Source organism: Echinops telfairi, unplaced genomic scaffold, assembly GCF_000313985.2.
Source record: "Echinops telfairi isolate 266 unplaced genomic scaffold, ASM31398v2 ScPeMD7_6;HRSCAF=24_1, whole genome shotgun sequence".
Lineage (NCBI taxonomy): Eukaryota > Metazoa > Chordata > Mammalia > Afrosoricida > Tenrecidae > Echinops > Echinops telfairi.
The window spans coordinates 8,937,892-8,962,278 of NW_022103903.1; the positions used below are offsets into that span (position 1 = coordinate 8,937,892).

At 37.2% G+C, this 24,387-nt stretch overlaps 1 protein-coding gene and 1 non-coding gene across 2 annotated transcripts in view; one reads left to right on the forward strand and one right to left on the reverse strand.

Moving 5' to 3' along the window:
- CADM2 (cell adhesion molecule 2) overlaps nucleotides 1-24,387 on the forward strand; it is a 368,234-nt gene that overhangs the window by 195,397 nt on the left and 148,450 nt on the right. The window contains exon 6 of the mRNA XM_045286248.1: nucleotides 3,077-3,167. Within this exon, the coding sequence (XP_045142183.1) occupies nucleotides 3,077-3,167 (91 nt within the window). The remainder of the gene's footprint in view (nucleotides 1-3,076; nucleotides 3,168-24,387) is intronic.
- On the reverse strand, nucleotides 8,947-9,053 carry LOC115868110. The gene has a single exon (XR_004045419.1). It is a non-coding gene; the product is annotated as a U6 spliceosomal RNA (small nuclear RNA).

A 24,387-nucleotide genomic window follows, 5' to 3' on the forward strand; every position in this document is an offset into this window, starting at 1 on the left:
ACAGCATAATGCATATCTTCAAAGTACTGAAGCAAAATGAAGTGATATTTTCCAAAGAAATTTGAACTAAATTAAGTACAACGCATTGCTCTTAGACTGGAAAAGTGTGATAAATTCCATGGTAAGTCCTAAAATGACGTTTTAAGTAAATGTCAGGTTTAAAAACAATTCCCATTCCTTTCAGTTATATTTGGAATGAAAGCTCTGAATTAGAACTCAATGACAAATATAAGCACTAAAACAAGACTTTATAAAATCAGTCTAAGGTTCTAAGATTTGTGATATGACTACTTGAAAGTAATCTCCCTTAGATCAGTACCAGCAATATTTTGAAGAACTGCAAAGAAACAGAGCCAAATCCACTCCCATCAAGTCAATTCCGACGCAAAATGACCCTATAGCCGGAATCAAACTGCTCAATTCCCAGGCTGCAATCCTGGCCGAAACGGAAACCCTGCTCTCTCTCCTCTCAACTGGCTGTTAGGTTCTCACTGTGCCTTATGCTTCGAAGCCCCGCATGTCACGCGTTACACCACCAAGTCTGCTGATTTTCAACTAAGTCAATTATTAACGGTCCAAAATGATGAGAAGGATACCTATGGATAATTTTATTGTGCCTCTTTATTTAATAAACAAATATTAAGCAGATACGTTGTGCAAATAATGATGCAAAATCCTGAGGCTATAGCAGTTGCTTTTGCAAAGTTGAGTGTTAAAAGAGAACATAGAGTACACAGATCTGGTCAGCTTTGAGAGTAATTTTCACTACTCTCATCAAATGATATTGGAGTTAAACATTAAAAGGCATAAGCCAAACTGAAAAACAAACTCGCTGCTGACGAGTCAATACAGAATAGGGTAGCAACGGCCCTTGTTAGTTTCTGTGACTGTCTAGGCAAGTAGAAGAAGCGTAACCACTAAGCCCGGCAGAATAGATACAAAGGCAACGTGGAAGGCATTTGATTTATAAGCTTAATAGCAAGACCCGATTGCCTGAAATCTAAAGAGTGGCGAAGAGTGTCCGAAGGCAAAAGTAAATCAGAGGACAAATCACGTAGAACTTAAATGCTTTCCCCCCATGGACCCTTGTCTGGCTTTATTCTTCTTTTTCTTGGCCAGGTAGCTTTGTTTTCTAACAGGAGAAAATTAACTTCTGTTATATGAAAAGTTGGTAAAAAATCCAAGGACCGTAGGCTTCAAGTTTCCTGAAACTTTCTGGTTCACAACCATTTATCTGCATAATTACTAACATTTTCTCCTATATATTCAAAAGTGTTCCACTTTGCAGATTATCCGATTCTTTTAACAACTGTTCCCATAAATATAATTATGATAATAGGAAAGTTTATAAAGCCCATTTAAATCTATTATTCAAAATTTATTTTCTTCTAGTACTTAAAAATATGACGAATATGTTGTATCCGTCCAAATAATACTTTCCAATGAGTTACTCTACATCAGAATGATTCACCATGATTGTGCGTAAGTTTATATCCATGAGTTATAACTATTGACATTTTTGTTGAACTAATTTTTGTTTAATGATTAAGAAAGAATATATTTAATGAATGAATAATTAATAAATGCTCTATGAACCCTTCCACAGGACCATAGTTTATTACGCTATATATGACAAACTTAAAAATATTTTCTTTAAATAAGATAATTTAGTTAAAATTAGTCTCTAGATGAGCATTTATTTTAATGGTTTCTGAGTCAGACAGTCAGTGAAATCTTAGGTGAATGCAATTATTTGCTACTGAGGGAAGATTTAGAATAATTGTGACTATCTGGAGAGCAGAACCTATTGTGTTTATCTTAGAGAATGCGGAGAGCTCTTGAATAGTGTACGGATTAAAACTCCAAATTAAAATGTTGGAGTTTCCAGCACACCCATAAGTGCATTGGAAGAAAGGACAGGCAATCTGCTTCTCAGAAATCACCCATTGAAAATGCTATGCTGTACGGTTCTACTCCCACTTACATGGGGTCACCGTGAACTGGAATTGACCAGTTCATGAAGGTCAGACATGAGGAAAGCAAGCAGGCCCATGTTGACTGTGGCATAGAGCTCCAGGACTTGTACAGCCTCATAAAGAAATGAATGTGTTCATTCTAGTGCCGGGAATCCCTGAGTAGAATAAATGATGGAGTACCAACTCCTGGCAGACAGGGTGAAAGTTCACCTTCTCCCAGAGAAGCCTTAAGTTTCAGGTCTGGCAGTCATCTTCCTTAGATACCCCATGAAGTCATTCTGCTATGCACCCCTGGGCCACCAGGAGTCTGAACCTGCTTCATGGCAATGAACTACAACAGCAATACAATGTTGCTTTATTTTTCCCCCATTGCTCGATGAAATATGGATCATTTTGTTTATTTATTAATATTGCGTGACATAAAAGGAATGCATTTAAATGTCTTAAAGATAATCTTGAACCTTTTTTAGAGATGATATCGTTGTAAAGTGTGACTAAATAATTCTATAATAATGAAGTGATATATATATATATATAACACTTTTTTAACTTTTAGTAGAATTCTAAATTCTACTTCAAGTGATTTGCTAAGAGTACTTTAGGACAAGGAGCATGTGTTACGTGCTACATTACTTGCATTTCCAAAAAGATTCTTCCTAAGTTTTGTACTTGATCTTGAGTTCATTGTAAGCATCTTACTGTGAGTTTCAGGTATTCCTTCAATAATGAAAGTTTGTTATTCAAATGCACATAAATGCATTCAGTCCATAATAACAGTATTCATGGCCGTCTATAAATAGTTGAAGAAACAATTGTATAAAACGCTTGATATTCATCTGAACCACTTTTTGCAATTTTACTTTTAAATTCAGATTTCAGCAATAATACAACAGTGGTAACTCATAAGTTATTCATATATTTTTGTTAGCTTTGCATGAAGAGGATAATGCTACCTTTTTAAAGCTCTGTAAAGTATTTCACCAAACCTGACAAATCCCTTAATATATCCTATTATAAAAGATAGCCTGAACATACATTAAATATTAATTTTATACATGTTTGATGATGTTTCTTAATATTCTTTTTTATTTTTTCCCTAGATACACCATCAGTTAAGATTATACCATCCACTCCTTTTCCACAAGAAGGACAGCCTTTAATTTTGACTTGTGAATCCAAAGGAAAACCACTGTAAGTGATTCAATGAGCAGTAAAGATGTCCTGTTTCCGCTCTCCTGGTTTGATTGCAGGTTGTAACTGCAGAATCCACTGTTTCTTATCTTTTCTTGATGGGCAAAGCAGTCTCGAGAAACAGCCTGAACCACGTCTTCATTAAGTGTCTGTGGAAGATTGGTCTTTGAGTTGGTCATCTAGTGGAGTTCCTGGGAAGGTGTCCAGCTCTGATTTCCTCCTTCTCTCACCTTCCCCCACACAGGCAGCAACATATTTCAACCCGAAAGGCGCTTCAGCTTCATCCCTCACTGTTTACATAGTGCTAACCTTAGTTCTCTCATGACAAATCTGGCTCTATTAGACTCAGGACTACACTCATTGCCAACAAGTCAATTACAACTCACAGTGACCCCTGTGACGTTCAAAGGCTATAAGTCTTTACAGGGACAGAAAGCTTCTACTTTCTCCCTGGAAGTGGCTGGTGAATCTGAACTGCAGACCTTGTAGTTAGCAGCCCAGTGCATAATCAATTAAACCACCAGGCCTCCTTACTAAAGTATTCACAAACTGTGCCTCAGTATTAATGTTACATGGAGAGTCATTTTTATCATAAGGGAAATCAAACCTGCATTTCTTACTTAGAACACACGCAAATGTGATATGTTTGGAAGCAATGTGAGTGCGAAGGGTCATAAGTTTAATTTTTACCATTGTAAGACAATTTTATTGTTATATTTCAGTGATAAAATTTTGGTTTTTTATAATACAAATTTGTAGTTACTACATAGGATACATATAATTCATATAAAGTATGAATTTTTGAAAATGGGATAATATAAAAAGAATATTGAAGAAGCATGGTCACTTAAATATGAAAAAATCAAGTCCTACTGTTAACTACGTTAATTGATTAAAAAAAGAAGCTTCCAATGGATTTGCATTTTTGCTTAAGTTTTAGTAACTGGAATTCATTTCCACCCTACATATAGTTAAATGCAATAGTTTCTTTGGAAATCTGTATAGCATATTAAAAATTTGTTCCCAATAGGATTGAAAATATTTTGATGTAGGATCATATTATCTCAAGGGAAATATTTCTTTCGGAATTCTTAAACCAAGAAGCCTGAAATTTAACATTTTCAATAACATATGGAGTGATTCACACCTATTTTAGAACAGTTTTGATTCTATAAAACTATTCTTCTTTCTATTATTTTATGTACACATACATACTAATTTAAAGGATATTTTATAAATTAATCCTTATTTTATTTTTCTATTTCTCTTAAAACCATTTACCATGTATACTGGAGTATAAGCAGAATTTTTCAGCACAGTTTTTATGCAGTTTTTGTGGTAAAAATAGGTGCCGTGAGCCTATTTTATATAGGGCCAGTGGTGTGTGGCAAAACAGGGAGGGTAAAGGGAGAATGGGTAGGAAAGAGGGAACCAATTACATGGAACTGTGTGTGACCTCCTCCCTGGGGGACAGACAACCGAAAAGTGGGTGAAGGGAGATGTCGGACAGGGCAAGATATGACAAAATACCAATTTATAAACTATCAAGGGTTCATGAGGGAGGGGGGAGCGGGGAGGGAGGGGAAAAATAAGGACCTAATGTCTGGGGTTTAAATGGAGAGAAAATGTTTTGAGAAACGGTGTACAAATGTGCTTTACACAAAGTACAAATGTGCTTTACACAGTCGTATGATCCCCTAATAAAATGTTAAAAAAAAAATAGGTGCCACAGCTGATATTTGGGTCGGCTTATACTCAGCTTAAATATATATGGTAAATATATTTAAATTTTAAAAAGAAATACAAATATAGGCATTTCAAAGAATGACTATCTATAATATGTGAGGGTTAAAATCCATGAAATTTCATTATATATATAGCAATATGTATTGTTTTTGCTGTGTGTTGTTGTTAGGTGCCCCTGAGTTGGGTCCAACTCACTGCCTCCTTAGGTACAAAACTAAACAACAACAACAAACATGCCCAGACCTGTACCATCCTCACAACTGTTGTTCTACCTGAGCACGTTATGGCAGCCTGTGTGGCAATCCAGCTCGGTGAGGGTCATCTTTTCTTACCTACTTTCTACTTTCTTAAGCAGGATGACCTTATCCAGGGCGCATCTCTCTTGATAACATGGCCAAAGTATGTCAGATGAAGTTTCCCCATCCTTGCCTTTAAGGAGTGTCCCAGTTATATTTCTTCCAAACAGGTTTGCTTGTTCTTTTGGCAGTCTGTGGCAGTATTTTCAATATTCTTCACCATTACTATAATTCAAGTGCATTGATGTTTCTCTCCTCTCCCTTATTCATTGTCCAACTTTCACATGTCTATGAGGCGATTGAAAACACCATCGCTTGAGTCAGCTGTGCCTTAGTCCTCAAAGGACATTCTTGCTCTTCAACACTTTACAGAAATCTTGTGCAGCAGATTTGACCAATGTAAGACATCATGTGATTTCTGGAATACTGGCTCCACAAGGAGCCTTGGGTCACAGCGGTTATGCCTTGGGCGGTGATCCGCAAGGCCAGCCCTTTGAAATCACCAGCTGCTCCACAGTAAGATGGGGCTTTCTATTTCCGTAAACATCTACAGCGCCATCAGCCCACAGGGACAGTCTGCCCTGTCCTGCAGGGCCACTATGACCCAGCATCAACTTGATGGCAGTCAGTTTATTGATTTGGTTGGTTGGTTTCATGAGCATTGATTGTGGATCCAAACAAACTGAAATATTTTTTTCTGCTTATCTTTTCTCTGGTTATCATAATAATATCTTTGATCCAGTGGAATGGATCTTGATTTTATTATATTGCACTATGATCCATATTTTACACTATAATCATTTATCTTCAAGCCCTCCTTACTTTCACCAAGTAAGATTGTGTTACCTTCATATATCAGGTGGTTAAAAAACCTTCATTTAATGTTGATGCCACATTTTTCTGCATATAGTCTAGGTGCTTGGATTTTATGCTCCTTGAAATGAGTATGGTGAAAATATGTAACGTTGATAAACACCTGTCCTAATTTTAAACTATGCTTGATTCCAGTATTCTATCCAAATGATTGATTCTTGGTGCAAGAACTGGTTTTGCACTCACACAATGAAGTTTTCTGGAATTTTCATTCTTCTCAGTGTTTTATTATTTTTTAATTTAAAAAAATTTTTATGATAATTTTATTGGGGCCTCTTACAACTCTTGTTACAATCCATACATCAATTATCTCAAATATATTTGTGCATATATAGGCATTGTTCGTTTCTAGACATTGACTTTGGTTATTTTTAATCATTTTATTGGGGGCTCATACAACTCTTATCACAATCTATACATACATCAACTGTGTAAAGCACATTTGACATTCATTACCCTCATCATTCTCAAAACATTTGCTCTCCACGTAAGCACCTGGCATCAGCTTCCCATTTTCCCCCTCCCTCCCCACTCCTCCTCTCTCATGAACCCTTGATAATTTATGAATTATTATTTTGTCATGTCTTACCATGTCTGACTTCTCCCTTCACCCACTTTTCTGTTGTCCGTCCCCCAGGGAGGTTATATGTAGATCCCTGTAATCAGTTCCCCCTTTCCACCCCACCTTCTCTCCACCCTCCTGGTATCACCGTCTCACCACTGGTCCTGAAGGGATCATCAGTGTTATCCATAGTTAATTGTAATCCACATCATCATATGCCTTCACATAGTCAATAAAACACAAGAAAACCTTCTTCTGATAATCTCAGATCCATCTGACATCAGGAATGATTTTCATCATGCTGTTTCCTCTTCTAAATTCAGCTTGAATTTCTTGCAGCTCCCTTTACATGTATGGCTACAACTCTTTTTGAATTATCTTCAGAAAACATTTACTTGCATGTGATATTAATGATACAGTTTGTTGATTTCTTCTCTCTATTGATCACCTTTCCTTGGAATGGACTCAAATACGGATCCCTTCCAATCAGTTAGCTATTTTCATAGGCAAATGAGTATGTTCAGTTCTTCTTCCGCTTTTTAAAACCATTTAAATAATATTCTGTGAACTCCTGGAACTTTGATTTTATTTTTTTCTACAATCTTCAATGTAGCTTGGACTGTTTTCCTTCAGAATAATTAGTTCTTGATCAAATGCCATCTCTTGAAATGGTTCAATGGTGACCTGTTTTGGGGGAGTACTCACTCTGTGTATTATTTCCATCTTCATTTTATGCTTCCTGTGCCATTCAATAGCTGACCCCAAAGCCTCAACTATAAGCAATCGATGGTGCATTCTTCCTAGGTAATTTTATGCATCAATAAAAACAATGATAGCACTCTTAAACACCACAAGACAAAATGAAAGAACACTATTCTCAGCAAACTCAGTCAATCTTACAAAGTTAAACATTTAATATCACCACTGTATAAGGAAAAACAAAGAAGAAAAAATGTGGCTTATAAACCAATCGATAAGACTTTGATGACTACAAAGAGGCCAGGGATGGGGGTGGGACAAAAAAATGTAGCGGCACAAAAACATAAATAAATAGATAGATAGATAGATAGATAGATAAAATTTAAAACTACAAATTGCTTCATGGTGAACAACAGCTACCCCTCAGATCTGAATATTGGATTGAGTGAGTAGAAAGGAGGAGAAATAAAGCTAAAGTGGTCTTGGAGTCTTTAATGACATACAAGTTCAAAATGATTGATTAAAAAATAATAAATGTATTTTTTTAAATAAATAAATAAATGAAATGTAAGGGTGTGTGTGTGTGGAATTTGACCCTTAGAATCCTTCACTATTGCAACTTAAGGCTTGATTTCTTTGTTTCACTTCTTTTAGTTTGGGATATGCTGAGTGTGTTCTTCCCTTTTGAGTTTTCAACTCAAGTCTTGGCACATTTCATTTAACTCTTTAATTTTTCTTCTTGAGCTCCCCTTTGAACGATTCTCGTGGGCTCTTTTACTTCATGATTTCTTCCATTCGTTTTAGCTTCTCTGCATTGAGGTTCAAGTTGTAGTCTCTTCTGACATCCACTTCCTTTCTTTTCAATGGCCTTTTGCTTTCTTCATGTATGATGTTTTATTATCATACTACATCTCATCAGGTTTTCTGTCATTAGTGTTCAATCTATCACACCTATTCTTGAGATGTTATCAAAATTCAGGTAGGATAGACTCAATGTCATATTTTGGCTCTTGTAGACTTGTTTTAATTTTCCTTAACTTCATCTTGAATTTATATATATAATATGCATAAATTATATATATAATACATAACATACTGTCTACTTGATTCACTTCACTTTCATAGTGTTTGATTTTTACTTCCACAAACCATTTTTCAGTTGGAGTATATTTTCTAGATGTCCCAAATACATTTCAGCAATAGAGCTTCTCCAAAATGTGCAATCCGATTTGAGGGAAATAAAAGTAGTGGACTCTGGGAGTTGTCTCCGTAATTGAGCCAATTGTATTGCTGACTTATGTATCCGTGGTCATGACATGGGCATGAGTAAACAATGAAGTCACACTGGGGTCGGTTGAATAGTAATGCCATATGATTGGAAATCCTTATAAAAGAGGAGAAAATACACAGAAATAGAGAAATAATATCTTTCAGTCCTGCAGTTGCAAATGAAGACATGCTCATAACTACCAGAAGTCAAGAGAGGGACATGGAACAGATTCTCCCTGAAAGCCTTGAAAATAATATATGTAAATATATATGTAGAGGCCAAGCACCTTGGTCTTGGACTTCCAGCACCATATTTCAATTCTTTTTTTTTTTTTTTAATATGGAATGCTTCACGAATTTGTGTGTCATCCTTGCGCAGGGGCCATGCTAATCTTCTCTGTATCGTTCCAATTTTAGTATATGTGCTGCCGAAGCGAGCACATTTCAATTCTTATAAAGCCTACGTTTGGTTTTACCAGCTCTGAAGAAAATTTTTAAGTCATTTTATTGGGGGATCATACAACTCTTATCACAATCCATCCATCCATCCATCCATCCATCCATTGTGTCAAGCACATTTGTACATTTGTTGCCATCATTATTCTCACAACATTTTCTTTCTACTTGAGTCCTTGGTATCAGGCTCTCATTTTTCCCCTCCCCCCCCACCCTCTCTCTCTCATGAACCCTTGATAATTTATAAATTATTATTATTTTTCATGTCTTACACTGTCCGAATGGCTCCCTTCTCTGTTGTCTGTCACCCAGGGAGGGGGTTATATATAGAACCTTGTGATTGGCTCCTCCTTTCTAGCCCACCTTCCCCTTCCCCTCCTGGCATTGCTACTCTCATTATTGGTCCTGATGTGTTTATCTATCCTGAATTCCCTGTATTTCCAGTTTCCATCTGTACCAGTGTACATCCTCTGGTCTAGGAAGATTTGTAAGTTAGAATTGGGATCATGATAGTAGGGGTGGGGGGAGGAAGCATTAAAGAAATAGAGGAAAGTTGTGTGTTTCATCGTTGCTATACTGCACCCTGACTGGCTCGTCTCCTCCCTGTGATCCGTCTGTAAGGGGATGTCTGGTTGCCTATAGATGGAATTTTGATCTCTACTTCACACTCCCCCACATTCACAATGATATGATTTTTTGTTCTTTGATGTCTGATACCTGATCCTATTAATACCTTCTGATCACACAGGCTGGTGTGCTTCTTCCATGTGGAGTTTGTTGCTTCTCAGCTAGATGGCCACTTGTTTATCTGCAAGTCTTTAAGACCTCAGATGCTATATCTTTTGATAGCTGGGCACCATCATCAACTCTGGAATTCTAATGCACTCTCTAGCACCAGACATTCTTTCTAACATTTCTTTCGTTTTCCATTTCTGTTCCTTCATCTTGCTGCCATTTACATTTTCTCAAATAGTTCTCTCCCTCATCTCTATCTTGTTTTTGTCTTACTCTTACTAGCATAAGGAGCCACCAGAAGCTCTGGTATTACCGTGGGCTAGGTGTTTGACTTCTAACCATGAGGATAGCAGTTTGAACGCTCCAGAAACTCCTGGGGATAAAATTGAGACTTTTTACTTCTAAAATAACAGTCTCAGAAACACAGGGGGCAGTTTTCCTTGTTTTATAGGATTACTATGAGTCACAGGATACTTGAGGTCTACGATATACTGAATTGAAGGTTCATGATCAGAATATAGCCAAAAAGTTCTATTTTCTTCTTATTTAATTTGGAACTTCTCAAATGTGAGTTTTCTTTCCCTGCATGTTTGTTGTTGGTTCTTCTGTTTTGTTTTATCATTTAGAATGTGAGTCCAATTTAATCAGTTCAATGAAGGGAAGGTGGAAAATGCCAGATAGGAACACTGGAAAATCATTAGCTCTGCTTGAACAGCCTGCCAATTGCCTATCAATGGTCTGTTAAATTTCATGATTACTCTCAACAATATATGATACATCGTTGTTGTATGCAAATAATTAGATCACGAGGAATATTTAACTATATATTTAAATAGTACATACCCCTCAACTCAGGTGTGATTGAATAGATGTACTTTATGGTAGGATCTCTGTATTCAAGTTAACTCACAATTAGTTATATGTGTTCAAAAATTATCTGCACTGCAGATGTTTGGAAATTTCTTCATTTAAATGTATGAAATTCAGACAGATTGGGAAATAGACACACTCACATTCATCAGAGGGATTTTGAATAAGATCATTTACACATAGGTAAATAAAAATGAAAAAGTTCCTATATTAGACAGGAGGAAAATAAAGTTAAATTAATTATCCAAGTGTTTCTTGTTTATGTAGTTTGTAAAGGATGAGTCAAAATTTTAGCTCAGTAGACTAATTTCCCAAAGCTGAGACTCATTCAATAAGTGTCTGCCATTTTAAATAACCTCTTATATTAGCCGAAGTGCTTTGAAATTTTAGAATGGGCCCTACTTGCCCTAAGAACAAATAATTTTCAGTGCTGAAGTTGAACACTAGAGTGCTTTGAGGAAAACCAGTAACTTTTCTGAAGATATGTGCTACTGTTGTCACCCTCTTTTATCAGTCTTTCTTCTACATGTACGCTTTCTTGTGAGCTTGTCAGATTTCCACCACAATGGTCATTTGTTTTAATATTTCATTTCTGTATGAAATATTTCATTATTTTACATACTAACTCATTATTTTAATTAACCTCTGATTAAAACAATATGTTCTTCATAAAAGTAGACATCATATTCTCTTGATCTCGATGTTGTGTTTTATATACTATGATCAACCAATAAATGTATATTAATTTATTCTTTTGATTTGTATCCTTATCCTATTTTTCTTACCATTTTCTCATCTGGTAGACTCCCAGGATATTTCCATTAAACTTACTGTCACCTTCTTGATATAGGCCTTTCTTTAGTCCACTAATTCTCATATGTCGTTCCTAATGATCTTGAAATCATCTCCTCTCACTTTTCAAAGTAACCACATTTTCACCTCACCAATAAATGAAGACAGTAACGTTTTTAAAAACAGTTTTACTTCTAGTCCCTCTTTAGCTTTTATTCTGTTTTCAATAGTATTCTTTGAGGTACAGAGGATAAAACAATCAAAGGAAAACTAAAACATATCTTTGGGTTATCCAAGAAGAAAATCTTACTGATCTAAAGAAGGCCATCTCGTTAGAGGAAAGGAAAGGCAAATTGAAATACGTCAACCATTGAGTTAGTATGAGGTAGAAAGTGAATATAATGGAAAAGCCAGCCATTACAAAAAAAAAGAATCAGAAAAAAAAACAATTGGGAGATGACAAAGTTAATGTGTTTTGAATAGGAGTTTTGGAATAAAACTTTAAAAGATGTGCATACTTTAAGAAAGAAATAAAAAAATGTGAAGTGTGATATTTAAAATAAATTATGATACCACATATATCCAACAGGCAAGTTAGAATTTCCTGCCTTACACATTGCAAAAATTGCACATAATTCCTCATGTTGGTGTTTTGGCATCAGTGCGAAGCAGCCCTATGGCAGATTCCGACTAGCTTTTGGAACGTTGTTGCTGTTTAGTGTGTTGGGAAAGTCTATGTGTACGGAAGAGAAGTTCATTTGGCTTTCAAAGATTGTTACCTTTTTTAAAAGCAGATTGACACTCCAAAATACTTCTGTTCCAAAATCCTCCTCTGGGTGAGCTCAAATGGCCAGCCTTTCAGCTTATTGTTGAATGGTTAGCCTTAGGTTACCCAGAGACTCTCTTCTACAATGCTAAGTCCTACCTGAACAAGCAGGTGAGAATCTGCAGTGGATGGTTTCTTTGTATCTTAAAGCCATTTTAATCTCTTGAATCTATAACAAGATTTTTAAGTACTAACCCAACATATGATTTCCTATAAAAAAGAGCCATACAGAGTTATTAGGCATATTGAAAGCAGACAAAATAAGACCATTATATTTTGTTTCGGTCACAGATTGCTGTTTTGGCTCATGTTGCACTGAGATTCCTGTGTCTAACGCCCCCTCCTCTATGTTAATGTTGTTTTGCCTTTTCTAAACGTAAGGGCTCTAGTGACTGTTTATGAACAATCATGCCTTATTTTCCTACTTTGGACTGAAGCCTTTAGCCATTTTCCTGTGGAACAGCTGCATAACTTGGGCCGGGACCAAATTGTTCCACTTGACACTACCATAGAGGCATTCTATTATTTCCTTAAAAGAGAGATTACTGTACATGTCTGTCTATTGTTTTAATTTTAGTTTAAAGTGAAGGCTGAGCTAATGCCAGCCACTTTTCTTTCAAGTCTCCGGAGTCTTTGCAACCCTCTTCTGTCTTTGGCTTAATTCCCAGACAGCTCTCAGAATGAGCATTTCTCCATTTATCAGAGTATGTATATGGTGTTCAGGTGTCAGTTAAGTTACATTTAAAGTCATGACCTTAGACACTGTGGGTTGCCCCCACGTTCTGTAACTGAGCAGCCTTCATTGATTTTAAGCAAAAGTTTAACACTGTCAATTTACTTCAAAAACGCAATGAGATGTTTTCAGTCTACAAAATGTGTACTTGGCATTTTTTCTATTAAAAAAGCAATTGTATGTATTAATAAATTATTCTGTATATGCAGCACAATGTTTAGGTTGTACTTACTATTTTCTTTCTGGTAACCATTATTTTTCTTATATTCTTGGCACAAATCTCATATGCATAATTACACAGCTCATAACATCCCTACTTTCTACAAGAAGAAATACGTTAATCTTTAGGAAGACAGATTACATACTGTACAGTAACTAGTGAGGTGTTCCATAAGATCTATTATATATATGTATATATATATGAAAAATTTCTTTTAGATGATTTATTTTAAAAATACTTTCAAGGAATATAACCTTACTTAGGCTGGCCATTAATTGAAATAACATTTTATAGCTATAGTTACTCAGAATTCTTGTTCACATTTTGCTCTGTCCGTGCATTTACACAGAGGAAGGAGCCCTGATAGTACTGGTTAAAGCACTGGGCTGCTGATCCCAATTTGAAAGTTTCCAACCCACCAGCTGATCCAGCGGGGACAGTGAACCTATCTGCTCCTGTAAAGATTTGCAGTCTCAGAAACACCAAGGGGTAGTTCTACTCTGTCTTACAGGCGTCTGTGAGGCCGAGCTGACTTGATGGTAGTGGGTTCATTTGTTTGGGTTTTGGTGGGGATGCTGATGGACAGTGTATGCAGAAGTAAAAGTAAAATGATTAATAGTTGATATAGCACATAGCAGAGTAAACCATTACTCAGTACATTTTGCTAGTGAGCATCAGAAATGAAGTTGGCTCTAATTTTGATATTCATAATATTATGGTTGGTAATTGAAAGAAAAAAAGAGAGAAAAACTCACTGAATAAGACCTGTTGAAAATGTTTTTTGAATTCTAGTATTTGATCTTTTTTAATGTTAAGTGTAATGTTTTGTTTAAGTAATTGTCCTACAATTATCTACAATTATCTGGTTGGTTACCTGAAAAAAAATGTATATGAGATTTAAAAAAAATTTTAAGAGTAAAATGGTTAAATATGATTTCCCAATTTAAGCTTTAAAAAAACCCTAACTTTAACACAGAGATTTTTAGACCCATGGTCTAAACTATCCTGAAAGTCTAGTAAATATATGCATGACAGCATGAATCCACAATGATATCTTAAGCATAGAGGTGTTTTTTTGTGTAGTGTTTCCCAATGAACATTTACAAAATCCCTCAAAATAATTGGCTCTTTTGTTGCAAGAAAACTGCTTACCTGGAAATGTTGAAGAAGCACATTTGCTCGATGGAACTATAATCATACTTCTACAAGCTCTTGCGGGACTTTCACAAGACATTGGAACATTTAATTGAAAATGATTGAGTGCCCAGCACACCACAGATGCCCAGCCTAAATAACAACAGTGGAGATTAGTGAAAGTCAGCTTCTTGTTTCAAAACCAAAACCAAATACACTCTGCCTCATTTCTAAGATAACCACTTGTGTATTTCCAGAGAATCAAGGCGGGATTAAATTTTGAAGCCCTAAGAAGAAGCAAAAGACCATATGGGCCCAGGACATCCACTCATATAGGAAGGACAGCATACGGATATACTCCTAAAATTATATGAAAACATAGAACTGATGTCTGATACTGTGCCTGTGGAAATATTTTGGTAGAAGCTGGCTTTTCTGCCTTTCCCTTTCAATTAATCAACTGAGATAGCTGAAAAGATAATGTCATTTTTCAACAAACATTTGAAGCCTCCTTATATCAGGAAAAGGAGCCCTGGTGAGAAGATGGTTTGGGTTCTGGTTGCTCTTTAAACCTACCAGCTGCCCCATGGAGAATATGAGGCTCTCTACGCCCATAAAAATGTACATGCTCAGAAATCCTATATATGGTCATTATGAATCACTATGGCTCCAGTAGATTTTTGTTTTAGATAACAAAACTTATGAAAATCAATAGAAGTGCTTTCCATAAGTACAAATACTGCAGTTATTAAAATATTTATGATGAGGAGACCCTCTGAACTTTATCATAGTAAATGTTTTGTCAACTTATTAGTCATAGTATTTACCAAGAAAAGTATGCTTTGTGCAGTATTTTCTTTTTAATTACTGCTTATTCTGTTTACCTTCTAAGTCATCTAGAAGTTACATAAAATTAATAATATAAGCCTCATTTCTAAATATAAAATAGTTAATAATAGCATAATTATTACACATCCATAAACTATTGGCAGAAACTATTTAAATATATTTCATAACTATTTAGATAATATTTAGCTATGTAAATTCAGGTTTGAGCTTTTATGGCTTTATTATATTTATAATTATCTAATTCAAATATGGATTAAGTTATTTGGCATTCTGGGTCAACTTCACTGGATACTTATAAGTAAAATAATAAGACAGACAAAAGAAATAAAGAAGGGTGGGAAGGAGGGAAAGAAGAAGGAAGGAAGAAGGTGATATCATAAATGAAAACACTAGACCAACCACAAAGCATAAGCATAATTGTTGTTGGCATTAAAATGTATTTTAGAAACCCAATTTAAAATACTTGTAAACTGTGTAACTATGAAAGACTAGATACTTTTCAGGGGCATTGTTTTACTTACCTATACAAAGAAAATAGCAGTCTTTAAATCCTACAACAGATTCCTGTGTAGTTCAAGTATAACAATAAAGAGATTACAGTACTTGGAAAACTTTAAGGCACTATGCCAACACAAGCTTTTATTTTTCACAGACTCTGGATTCTTGACACTTAGAAGCCATGCCAATTAACCGAGTTCTTTAAAATGTTCCAGATCTTTGGCTCTGGTTCAAAACTCACTAAATTGATAGTCCCAACTCAATAGGAGTCCAGGTTTGCAGACTCTTGTACAGCCATCAACCTCAGTTTTAGCTTTCAAAAGCGTTAAGAAGGTTTGTTTGTTTGTAAGTGTAATAGCACAAGGAGCTCATTCTTGGTTCTAGGGATGTTTCACTCTCTTATTGCTATCAATTTATATTTTATGTGCTGGAAAGGATTCATATCTCTGTCTTCCTTCTTCCTGGGTTATTATTATTCCTTAACCTGAAATAATACAACCATGTTAATCTATCAATTTTACAGGACTCCAGGCTGTTTTTATTTGTTTGTTTGGTTGGTTTCATTAAAACAATCTTTTAGGGATAGTTCTTTCCCTTTTTAAAAAAGTCCTTAGAATCCTGTATTTAAGAATTTGGGAAAGGCATTGAAAATGATAAGTAGGTGCCAAGTTGCAGTAGTAGCCCGAATCTCAGTTTGTAGACAGTAAACGTAATTCATAATTTTAAGTATAATATTTAGTAAAATATGGTACGAGCATATCTTACACAATACACAGTGTATTTCAATTTCAACTTACTTTTCCTAAAATGCTCTTATTCTACCACAAGCCCTGAAAAAATAAGGCAATGTTAACAATGTCTCAAATTGTCTCACGTGATCATTTACAAGTGACTTCAATTAGAAATAATCTCTCAATGCTTATGATGACATTGAAGCTCAACTTTTCAAAATCAGAGCATTCTTTAAGAAAGCAAAAAGAAGAGGGGGAGAAGATTTTAGAAGGTAAGAGAAGAGATCAGCACCTGGGGTAACTTGTGACCTGCAGACATCACTGAAGTGGTGAAAGTTGATGGAATTGATTGCCACCACTGAACAGTGTAAGAACAGGGAGAGAGTAGTGTTGTGATCACAAGGAACTGAAAACTATAACCACTTTTCTTTTTTGTTTTTTATTAAAAACTTTTATTGGGGCTCTTACATCTCTTATCACAATCTAGACATTCATCCACTGTGTCAAGCACATTTGCACACATGCCTCCATCATCATTTTGAAAACATTATCTTCCCACTTGAGCCCCTGATATCAGCTCCCCATTTCTTCTCCCTCCCCAGCCTCCGTCATGAACCCTTGATAAGTTATAGATTATTATTTTCATATCTTACATCGTCCTCCCTCACCCCTCACCGACTTTTCTGTTGTTCATCCCCCTGAGAGGAGGTTGTAGGTTGATCCTAGTGATTGATTCCTCCTTCCTTCCCCACTCCAGGCTCCCCCTCCTAATCCTCCTGGTATCTCTACTCTCATTGTTGACCGTGAGGGGTTTATCTACCCTGAATTCCCTTTGTTTCCAGCTCTTATCTGTAGCAGTGTGCATGTTCTGGTCTAATCCGATTTGTCAGGTAGAATTAAGGTCATGATAGTGGGGTGAAAAGAGCACCGTGGAACTAGAGGAAGGTTGTGTGTCTTATTGGTGCTATACTGCACCCCGACTGACTCATTTCTTCCCTGTGACTCCTCTGTGGGGGGATGTCCAATTGTCTACAGATGGGAATTGGGTTTCCACTCAATGTCCACCACCCCATTTTACCTTGAGTATGATTTTGTTCTGGGTCTTAGATGCCTGGTACCTAATCTCATGAACACCTTATGATCACACAGGCTAATGGGCTTCTTCTATGTGTGTTTTGTTGCTTCTCAGCAGGAAAGCCACTTGTTTAACTTCAAGCCTTTAGAACCCAGACACAATATCCTTCGATAGCCAGGCACTGTCAGCTTTCTTCACCACATTTACTTATGCACCCATTTTGTCTTCAGCAATTATGTCGGGAAGGTGAGCATCACAGAACGCTGGATTATTAGAACAAAGTGCTCTTGTGTTGAGGGAGTACTTTGAGTCGAGGCACAATGTCCATCTGCAACCTTCATTCTTTTTTTTTTTTTGCCTTTAAAAATCATTTTATTGGGGGTTCGTACAGCTCTTATCACAATCCATCCATCCATCTATTGTGTCAAGTACATTTGTATATTTGTTGCCATCATCATTCTAAAAACATTTTCTTTCTACTTGAGCCCTTGGTATAAGCTCCTCATTTTTCCCCTCCCTCCCCTCATCTCCCTCCCTCCTGAACCCTTGATAATTTATAAATTATTGTTTTGTATTGTATTATGCTTTCCAATGTCTCCCTTCACCCACTTTTCTGTTGTGTGTCCCCCTGGGAGGGGGTTATATGTAGATCCTTGTGATCAGCTCCCCCTTTCTACCACATTTTGCCCTTTCCCTCCTGGTATTGCTACTCTCATTATTGGTCCTTAGGGGTTTATCTGTCCTGGATTCCCTGTGTTTCCAGTTCTTATCTGTACCAGTGTACATCCTCTGGTCTAGCCAGATTTGTAAGGTAGAATTGGGATCTTGATAGTGGGAGTGGAGGAGGAAGCATTAAAGAACTAGAAGAAAGTTATGTGTTTCATCGGTGCTATACTGCACCCTGACTGGCTCGTTTCCTCCCTGTGGTCCTTCTGTAAGGATGTCCAGGTGGCTACAAATGGGCTTTGGGTCCCCACTCCACACTCCCCCTCATTCACAGTGATATTATGTTTTGTTCTTTGATGCCTGATACCTGATCCCACTGACACCTCTTGATCACAGAGGCTGGTGTGCTTCTTCCATGTGGGCTTTGTTGCTTCTGAGCTAGATGGCCGCTTGTTTATCTTTAAGCCTTTAAGACCCCAGATGCTATATTTTTTGATAGCTTGGCACAATCAGCTTTCTTCACCACATTTGCTTATGTACCCACTTTGTCTTCAGCAACCGTGTTGGGAAGGTGAGCATCATTGAATGCCAGTTGAATAGAACAAAGTGTTCTTGCATTGAGACAGTACTTGCTCTTCTGTTGCTCACCGTTGGTGTTTTGCCTCAGTGTGGTAGAGTCAGATCAGGTGCAATTCCCACACTGTGTCTCCAGTGTTGTTTCCCGTAGGGCTATGGGTCAGTGAGTGATGTCAAGTCTTGTAGTGGGAATGGTCAGAGCAAAACCAAGCAACAAAATAAGCAAAACAACAACAAAACCCACAAACTAATGACACACACACAAAAAAAACACATGAAAGAAAAGCTTGTAGTTAGTTCAAGGACTATTTGTTGGCCTTTAGGAGTGTTTTCCAGTCAAGTCTGCTGGAGTGCCAAACCCTGGCCCCAAAGTCTATTTTTGGTATTCTCTGGGGACTTTGTTGCTCTGTTCCCCTTGCTGTTCTGTTGCATGCTCTTAGTGTTTTGCCTCGGTGTGGTGGGATCAGATTGGGTGGAATTCCCACACTGTGTCTCCAGTGTTGTCCCCTGTAGGGATATGGCTCAGTGAAGGATGTCGTGTCTCGTAGAGGGGTCGGCCATGTGGTCATCTCTGTGGATTGGCTGCTCTGAGTGGGGTATTGTCCTCAAGGCTTGGTGGGCCAGGATGTGCTCTCTCTCTCTTCCTCCCCCTTCATTTACTCCTGTGTGCTCTGATCAGACATGTCTCTCTCCCTGAGCTGTAACTTCAGTGCTGTCCTCTGAAGTAAATTCTTCTGGGTGTTGGAGGGACTGTATACGTAGTTGGGATTGGGGCTGCCCCCTCGACCTCTCTATTGGTCCCTTGCTCCATGCCAGTGTGTTGCATTCACATCTTGGAGCACTGGGTTGAAGTCTGGTCCCTCTTTTCCTGTGGAGATATAAACAACACCCTCCCCTTGGGTGGGTTAGTGCCCTGTTCCCCTGCTATCCATGTCTTTTTTTCTTTTTCTTTCCCCCCACTCCTTTTTAGTTGGCTACCATATGTATCCCTGGATCTGGTCTGGCCCCTGCCATACTACCTGGACCTCACCCCAGGAATGTTTGTATACAGTACCTTTTTCTCCAATCCCATTTTGCATTTTTTAAAGCTTACCTCAGCAGACTCATGTATAACCACTTTTCAGTAAAGGTACAAATTGACCTAGAAAATGCAAAACTAAAAAGAAACAAAATAAAAACAAACCCACTGCCATTGAGCCGGCTCAGAACGTTCCAAGACAGAGGTGATCTACTCCATAGGTTTCCTGAAGCTGTACATCTTTGTGGAAGCTGACAGCCTCGTGTTTCTCCCTCGGGATGACTGGTGGACTTGGCAGCCCAAACACTTGAACCATTGTGCCACCAGGGCTACTTACAGGACCTATGAACTCACTGCCTCCAAGCAGATGCTGACTCACAGTGACCAGAAGACAAGGTAGAACTGCCCTGCGGGTTTTCCGAGGCAGTTCACTCTTTAGAAACTCATAAAACCTCACTGCTGTCCAGTCAGTGCGACTCATTGAACCTTCAGGACAGGATAGAGCTGCCCCTGTTAGTTTTTGAGACTGTAATTCTTTACGGGAGTAGAAAACCCCTCTTTCTCCCGCAGAGCGGCTGGGGGTTTCAAATGGCTGACCTTGCAGTTAGAAGCCCAACACATAGCCCCTATACCACCAGGATTCCCAAAGATCAGAGTTACCAGAATTCACTTCTATCTAGCTGATTCTAACTCATATAGACTCTATAAACATTTCCAGGACTGTAAATCTTTAAGGGAACTCACCTGATTTTCTCCTGCCAAGCAGCAGTGGTGGGTTTGAAGCCTTAAGCTTGCTCCTACTAGCCCAAGGCCTAACCCCGAGTATCACCAGGGCTCCTTCCATTTAGACGAGCCATTCTCACATGTACAACATTATGCTGGAGATTTTGATCCTTTAGAAGAATTTCACTTAGATGATGAAAATACATTTTTCAAAAATTAAAGTTTTATATTTCAATTATTTTCAGAATTTACTTTAGGTGGAACATTTAATTCCACAGATGATCAAATAAATTATATTCACTTTTCTTTTCCAAAATCATTGGTTTTATTAGAAAAAGAAAAGAAATCAAAAAAAAAAAAGAAAAGAAATCATAGAGAAAAAAGTCTATAATTTTGACACACTATTTAATATAAGCATGAGATCTTATAAAGTAAATTAGCAACTGTTTATAGTGATGGGAGCAACTCTTCTACATGGGAAATTGAGCCCCCTTGCAATATACCATTGAACTAAAATGACCCTTCAGACTTCCAACTTATTAGAATACTTTCAGGTATATTTCATGTGGTAGCAAATGGTCCTTATAATATATACACAGATTGATAGATTCTGAGAAACTATTTATAATAAATGATTGAGTTTAAAAATATAAAAATATTCCAATGTCTAGCTTAATCACAGGTGGTTTCCAGGGACTCAATTAAAAAATAAATAAAAAACATATTTTCTTTAAAATATTTATTCTATTGCAGTGGATTAATTTTATGGTTTTGTTTTAAAATATCTATACAAATGGACTGGTGTTACTTGCATGAGGGATTGGATGTTCATTCAAGATTTCTTGATCTTTTAACCAAGAATGAATAATCTGTTTACTAAGCAAAGATATGCTAAGTATAGATAAAGAAAAGGTAATTGTTTTGCTTTATCGAAGTCCTTAGGAGATTATCGAGTTTGGGACAATCTTGACTATTTTACGTTCAGTGCTTAGATCTTTTGCTCCTTTAGGATCATAGCAATCTTATCTTTTTTAGGGATAACCTTTTATTTGTTGTATCGTAAAATGGCTGAAATTATATGTAGCAGCTTGTGGTATGACTGCTTTGTTTCTGAAAACCACTGAAATAATCATCAGTGAACACTGCCTTATCAGTGAAAAGTGGTCCACAATCTCACAGACACTCTCAAAAACAATACCATTATTTCAAGTCGACGAAAGTGCACTTACCTTTTGCATATAGGTTATTTCCTGGTTAAATAATAAGCTTCTTCAGTGAGAGGGAAGAAGTACCTTAAAAAAACCAGAATCAAGTGATAAATTGTCAGCTTAATCAGAATACGGTTTTAAATATAATGATGGGGTTAATGTTGATGCTATTGCCACCTCTAAATCCATCCATTAATGTAATGAGGCTGCTCCTGCTTGCCAGGATGCTGGCTCAATAATTGATCCTTGGAATTACAGGAGTAGATAAACTCAGAATCATGGTTTTAACTTGTGATTTAATGGAATAAGTAGGCTTGGATTTTCCACTTCAAATTGGCTTCATTTATTACTGCATTAAAATGCCTTTGACCCTCTCTGAGAGATGCACTTATGGCAATCCTTGAGTGAGAATTTTCATTGTTGAGCTTTGTTCCAAGAATCATTGGGATTTTCACAAACTGAAACAAGAAAATAAAAGAAATAAACAATAGCAACTCATTGCTTTTCTTTTTAAAAATGTATAGGTATGGGGAATGCTATATTCATACATTGTTAAATGTAACTCATAATAATTGTAAGGACAGGGCACGAGGTAGCAGAACACATGCAGGGACCATTAATAACAGAGGGAGTCAATTCTAAATAAGAGAATGTCTTACAAAGATTTTGCTATTCCTCTCATGTATACACAAGGATACGCAGGCATACACTTATGAAATGAATCAGTGCATGCTGGAAACACGACGGGAACATTATGTTTAAGAGAGAAGTTGTTTCAACATTTCCTTCATCTGGACGACTCCTTTGAGCCACTCGTTCCCCCTACCGATCCACCAGTAAGAATTTGAAATGTTAGGATAAAACTGTCACTGGGACTAGGCTCAAATTTTCACATCTTTTTTTCTCGGTTCTTGTCCTGCTCACAAGACAAGTTTCAGGTGAGGGACAGTATTCACACGAGAATTAGGGGAAAGGTTTGAACGGAATGAGTGAATTTATTAAAGGAGTACTTTCGTGTGGATTAGAAGCCCTGGTGGCATAGCGGAATACATGTCGGGCTGCTAAGGGCAACGTCAGTGTTGAAAACCACCAGGCACTACATGGGTGAAAGATGAGGCTTTCAATTCCTGTAATGTTTTAGAGCCTCAGAAATGTACAGTGGCAGCTCGACTCTGTCCCATAGCGTCACCATGAGTCGGAAATGACAATGGCAGTGAGTTTTTGGAGGGAACATTGAAGGACTCACAACTAATCTGAAGGCCACTGCTACATCAAAAACGAAGGTGTCCGTCCTGCTGATGGCAGCTCTGCTGTTAAGGGTGGATTTTCTTTAGCGAGCTGCCCCTCTACAGGTGATGTAGGTTCGCTGCCACGCCCATGCCATGTCTCTGTTGTCAGGCCCTAAACCAAGGGTCAATTCCATCATTGTGGGCGTGGTAAGAACAGCCGACCTTTCTCCTCTCGTACCCTTTCACTGTCAGCCTCTTCTGGAAAACTCCTGAGAAAGAATTGTGTCTTCTCCCCCTTCCTCTTTCCTTTGTGCTGGGAAGCTATTGATACAATGATAAAGGAAATGTGCTTCGACTTTCTTTTGTGCTAGAAATTCTTTCGTCTCCCTCTTTCCCCTTGCCTTATTCTGTCTACCTAGCAAAATTATTTTAACAAGAGATGATATTAGGTATATAAAGATATAGATTTTGTGAAAAGATGTTTTTAAATTTTTAAGTTAAAGCATTATAGATTAACTGTGTAGCTCGAATCTATATTCCTAATAATTATATGGTATTATTTTGGTATATTTTACCTACTATACCCTTATGCAGATCATAAAAACAGTAAACAAGCCAAGAAAATTATCTAAGACATAATAATGAAATTTGCTTTTAAATTGCCTTTGCACTAGCTTTTCATGGAGATCTTTGTGCAATGACTTTGAGAAATGTACTAAAATAAAAGCCCTCTTTTCTCACATCAGGAATGGCAAATAGTAAGTCACAGTATGTACTTAATTATGTATTTCATTTACATTTTATTTGTTTCCTACTTAATAGGTTGAACTCCATACTCAAGGATCCTTGTGAGACTTGGATCCCTGGGAGGAGACAAAGTTTCCTCTCTCAGTTCTTGCCCCGCTTGCAGGAAATATTTCAGACAAGGGACAATACTCAGTCTGATGTTGGGAAACAAGGCCCAGAAATGCCCATCATGGTGTAAGCCAAAGTCAGAGACGCTGTTGATTTGAGAAACTCTTAAGTTTGTTCTGAAACTTGAGACAGAAGGAAACAGTAGGGTTTGCTACCTTCAAACTGCTTCACAAATCTAGTGAAAGACAAGCAAGTTATAGACCTTAAACTGTGTGACAGAAGCAATGATGACTGGGAGAGATGTGCGGGTTTTGCCTATGATCACAAGATACGGTTACTACTCTGAGGAAGGCAAGTTTTGCAATGATGATTAAAAAAACAACATTATATCTACATTTCCCCAGAAGTCATTAGACTATCATTGCTATCATTACGCACCCTTGTTTAACTGAATTCGAGGAGGCTTCTGTGCCTGATTTTGTCAAACTACGGACTCTGTGGCCTCTGACTGGGGAATACTTTTTGCCTGGCTATGAATCTTAATGACCTTGCTAGTCTCCTTCCTGGCTTAGAACTTCCCT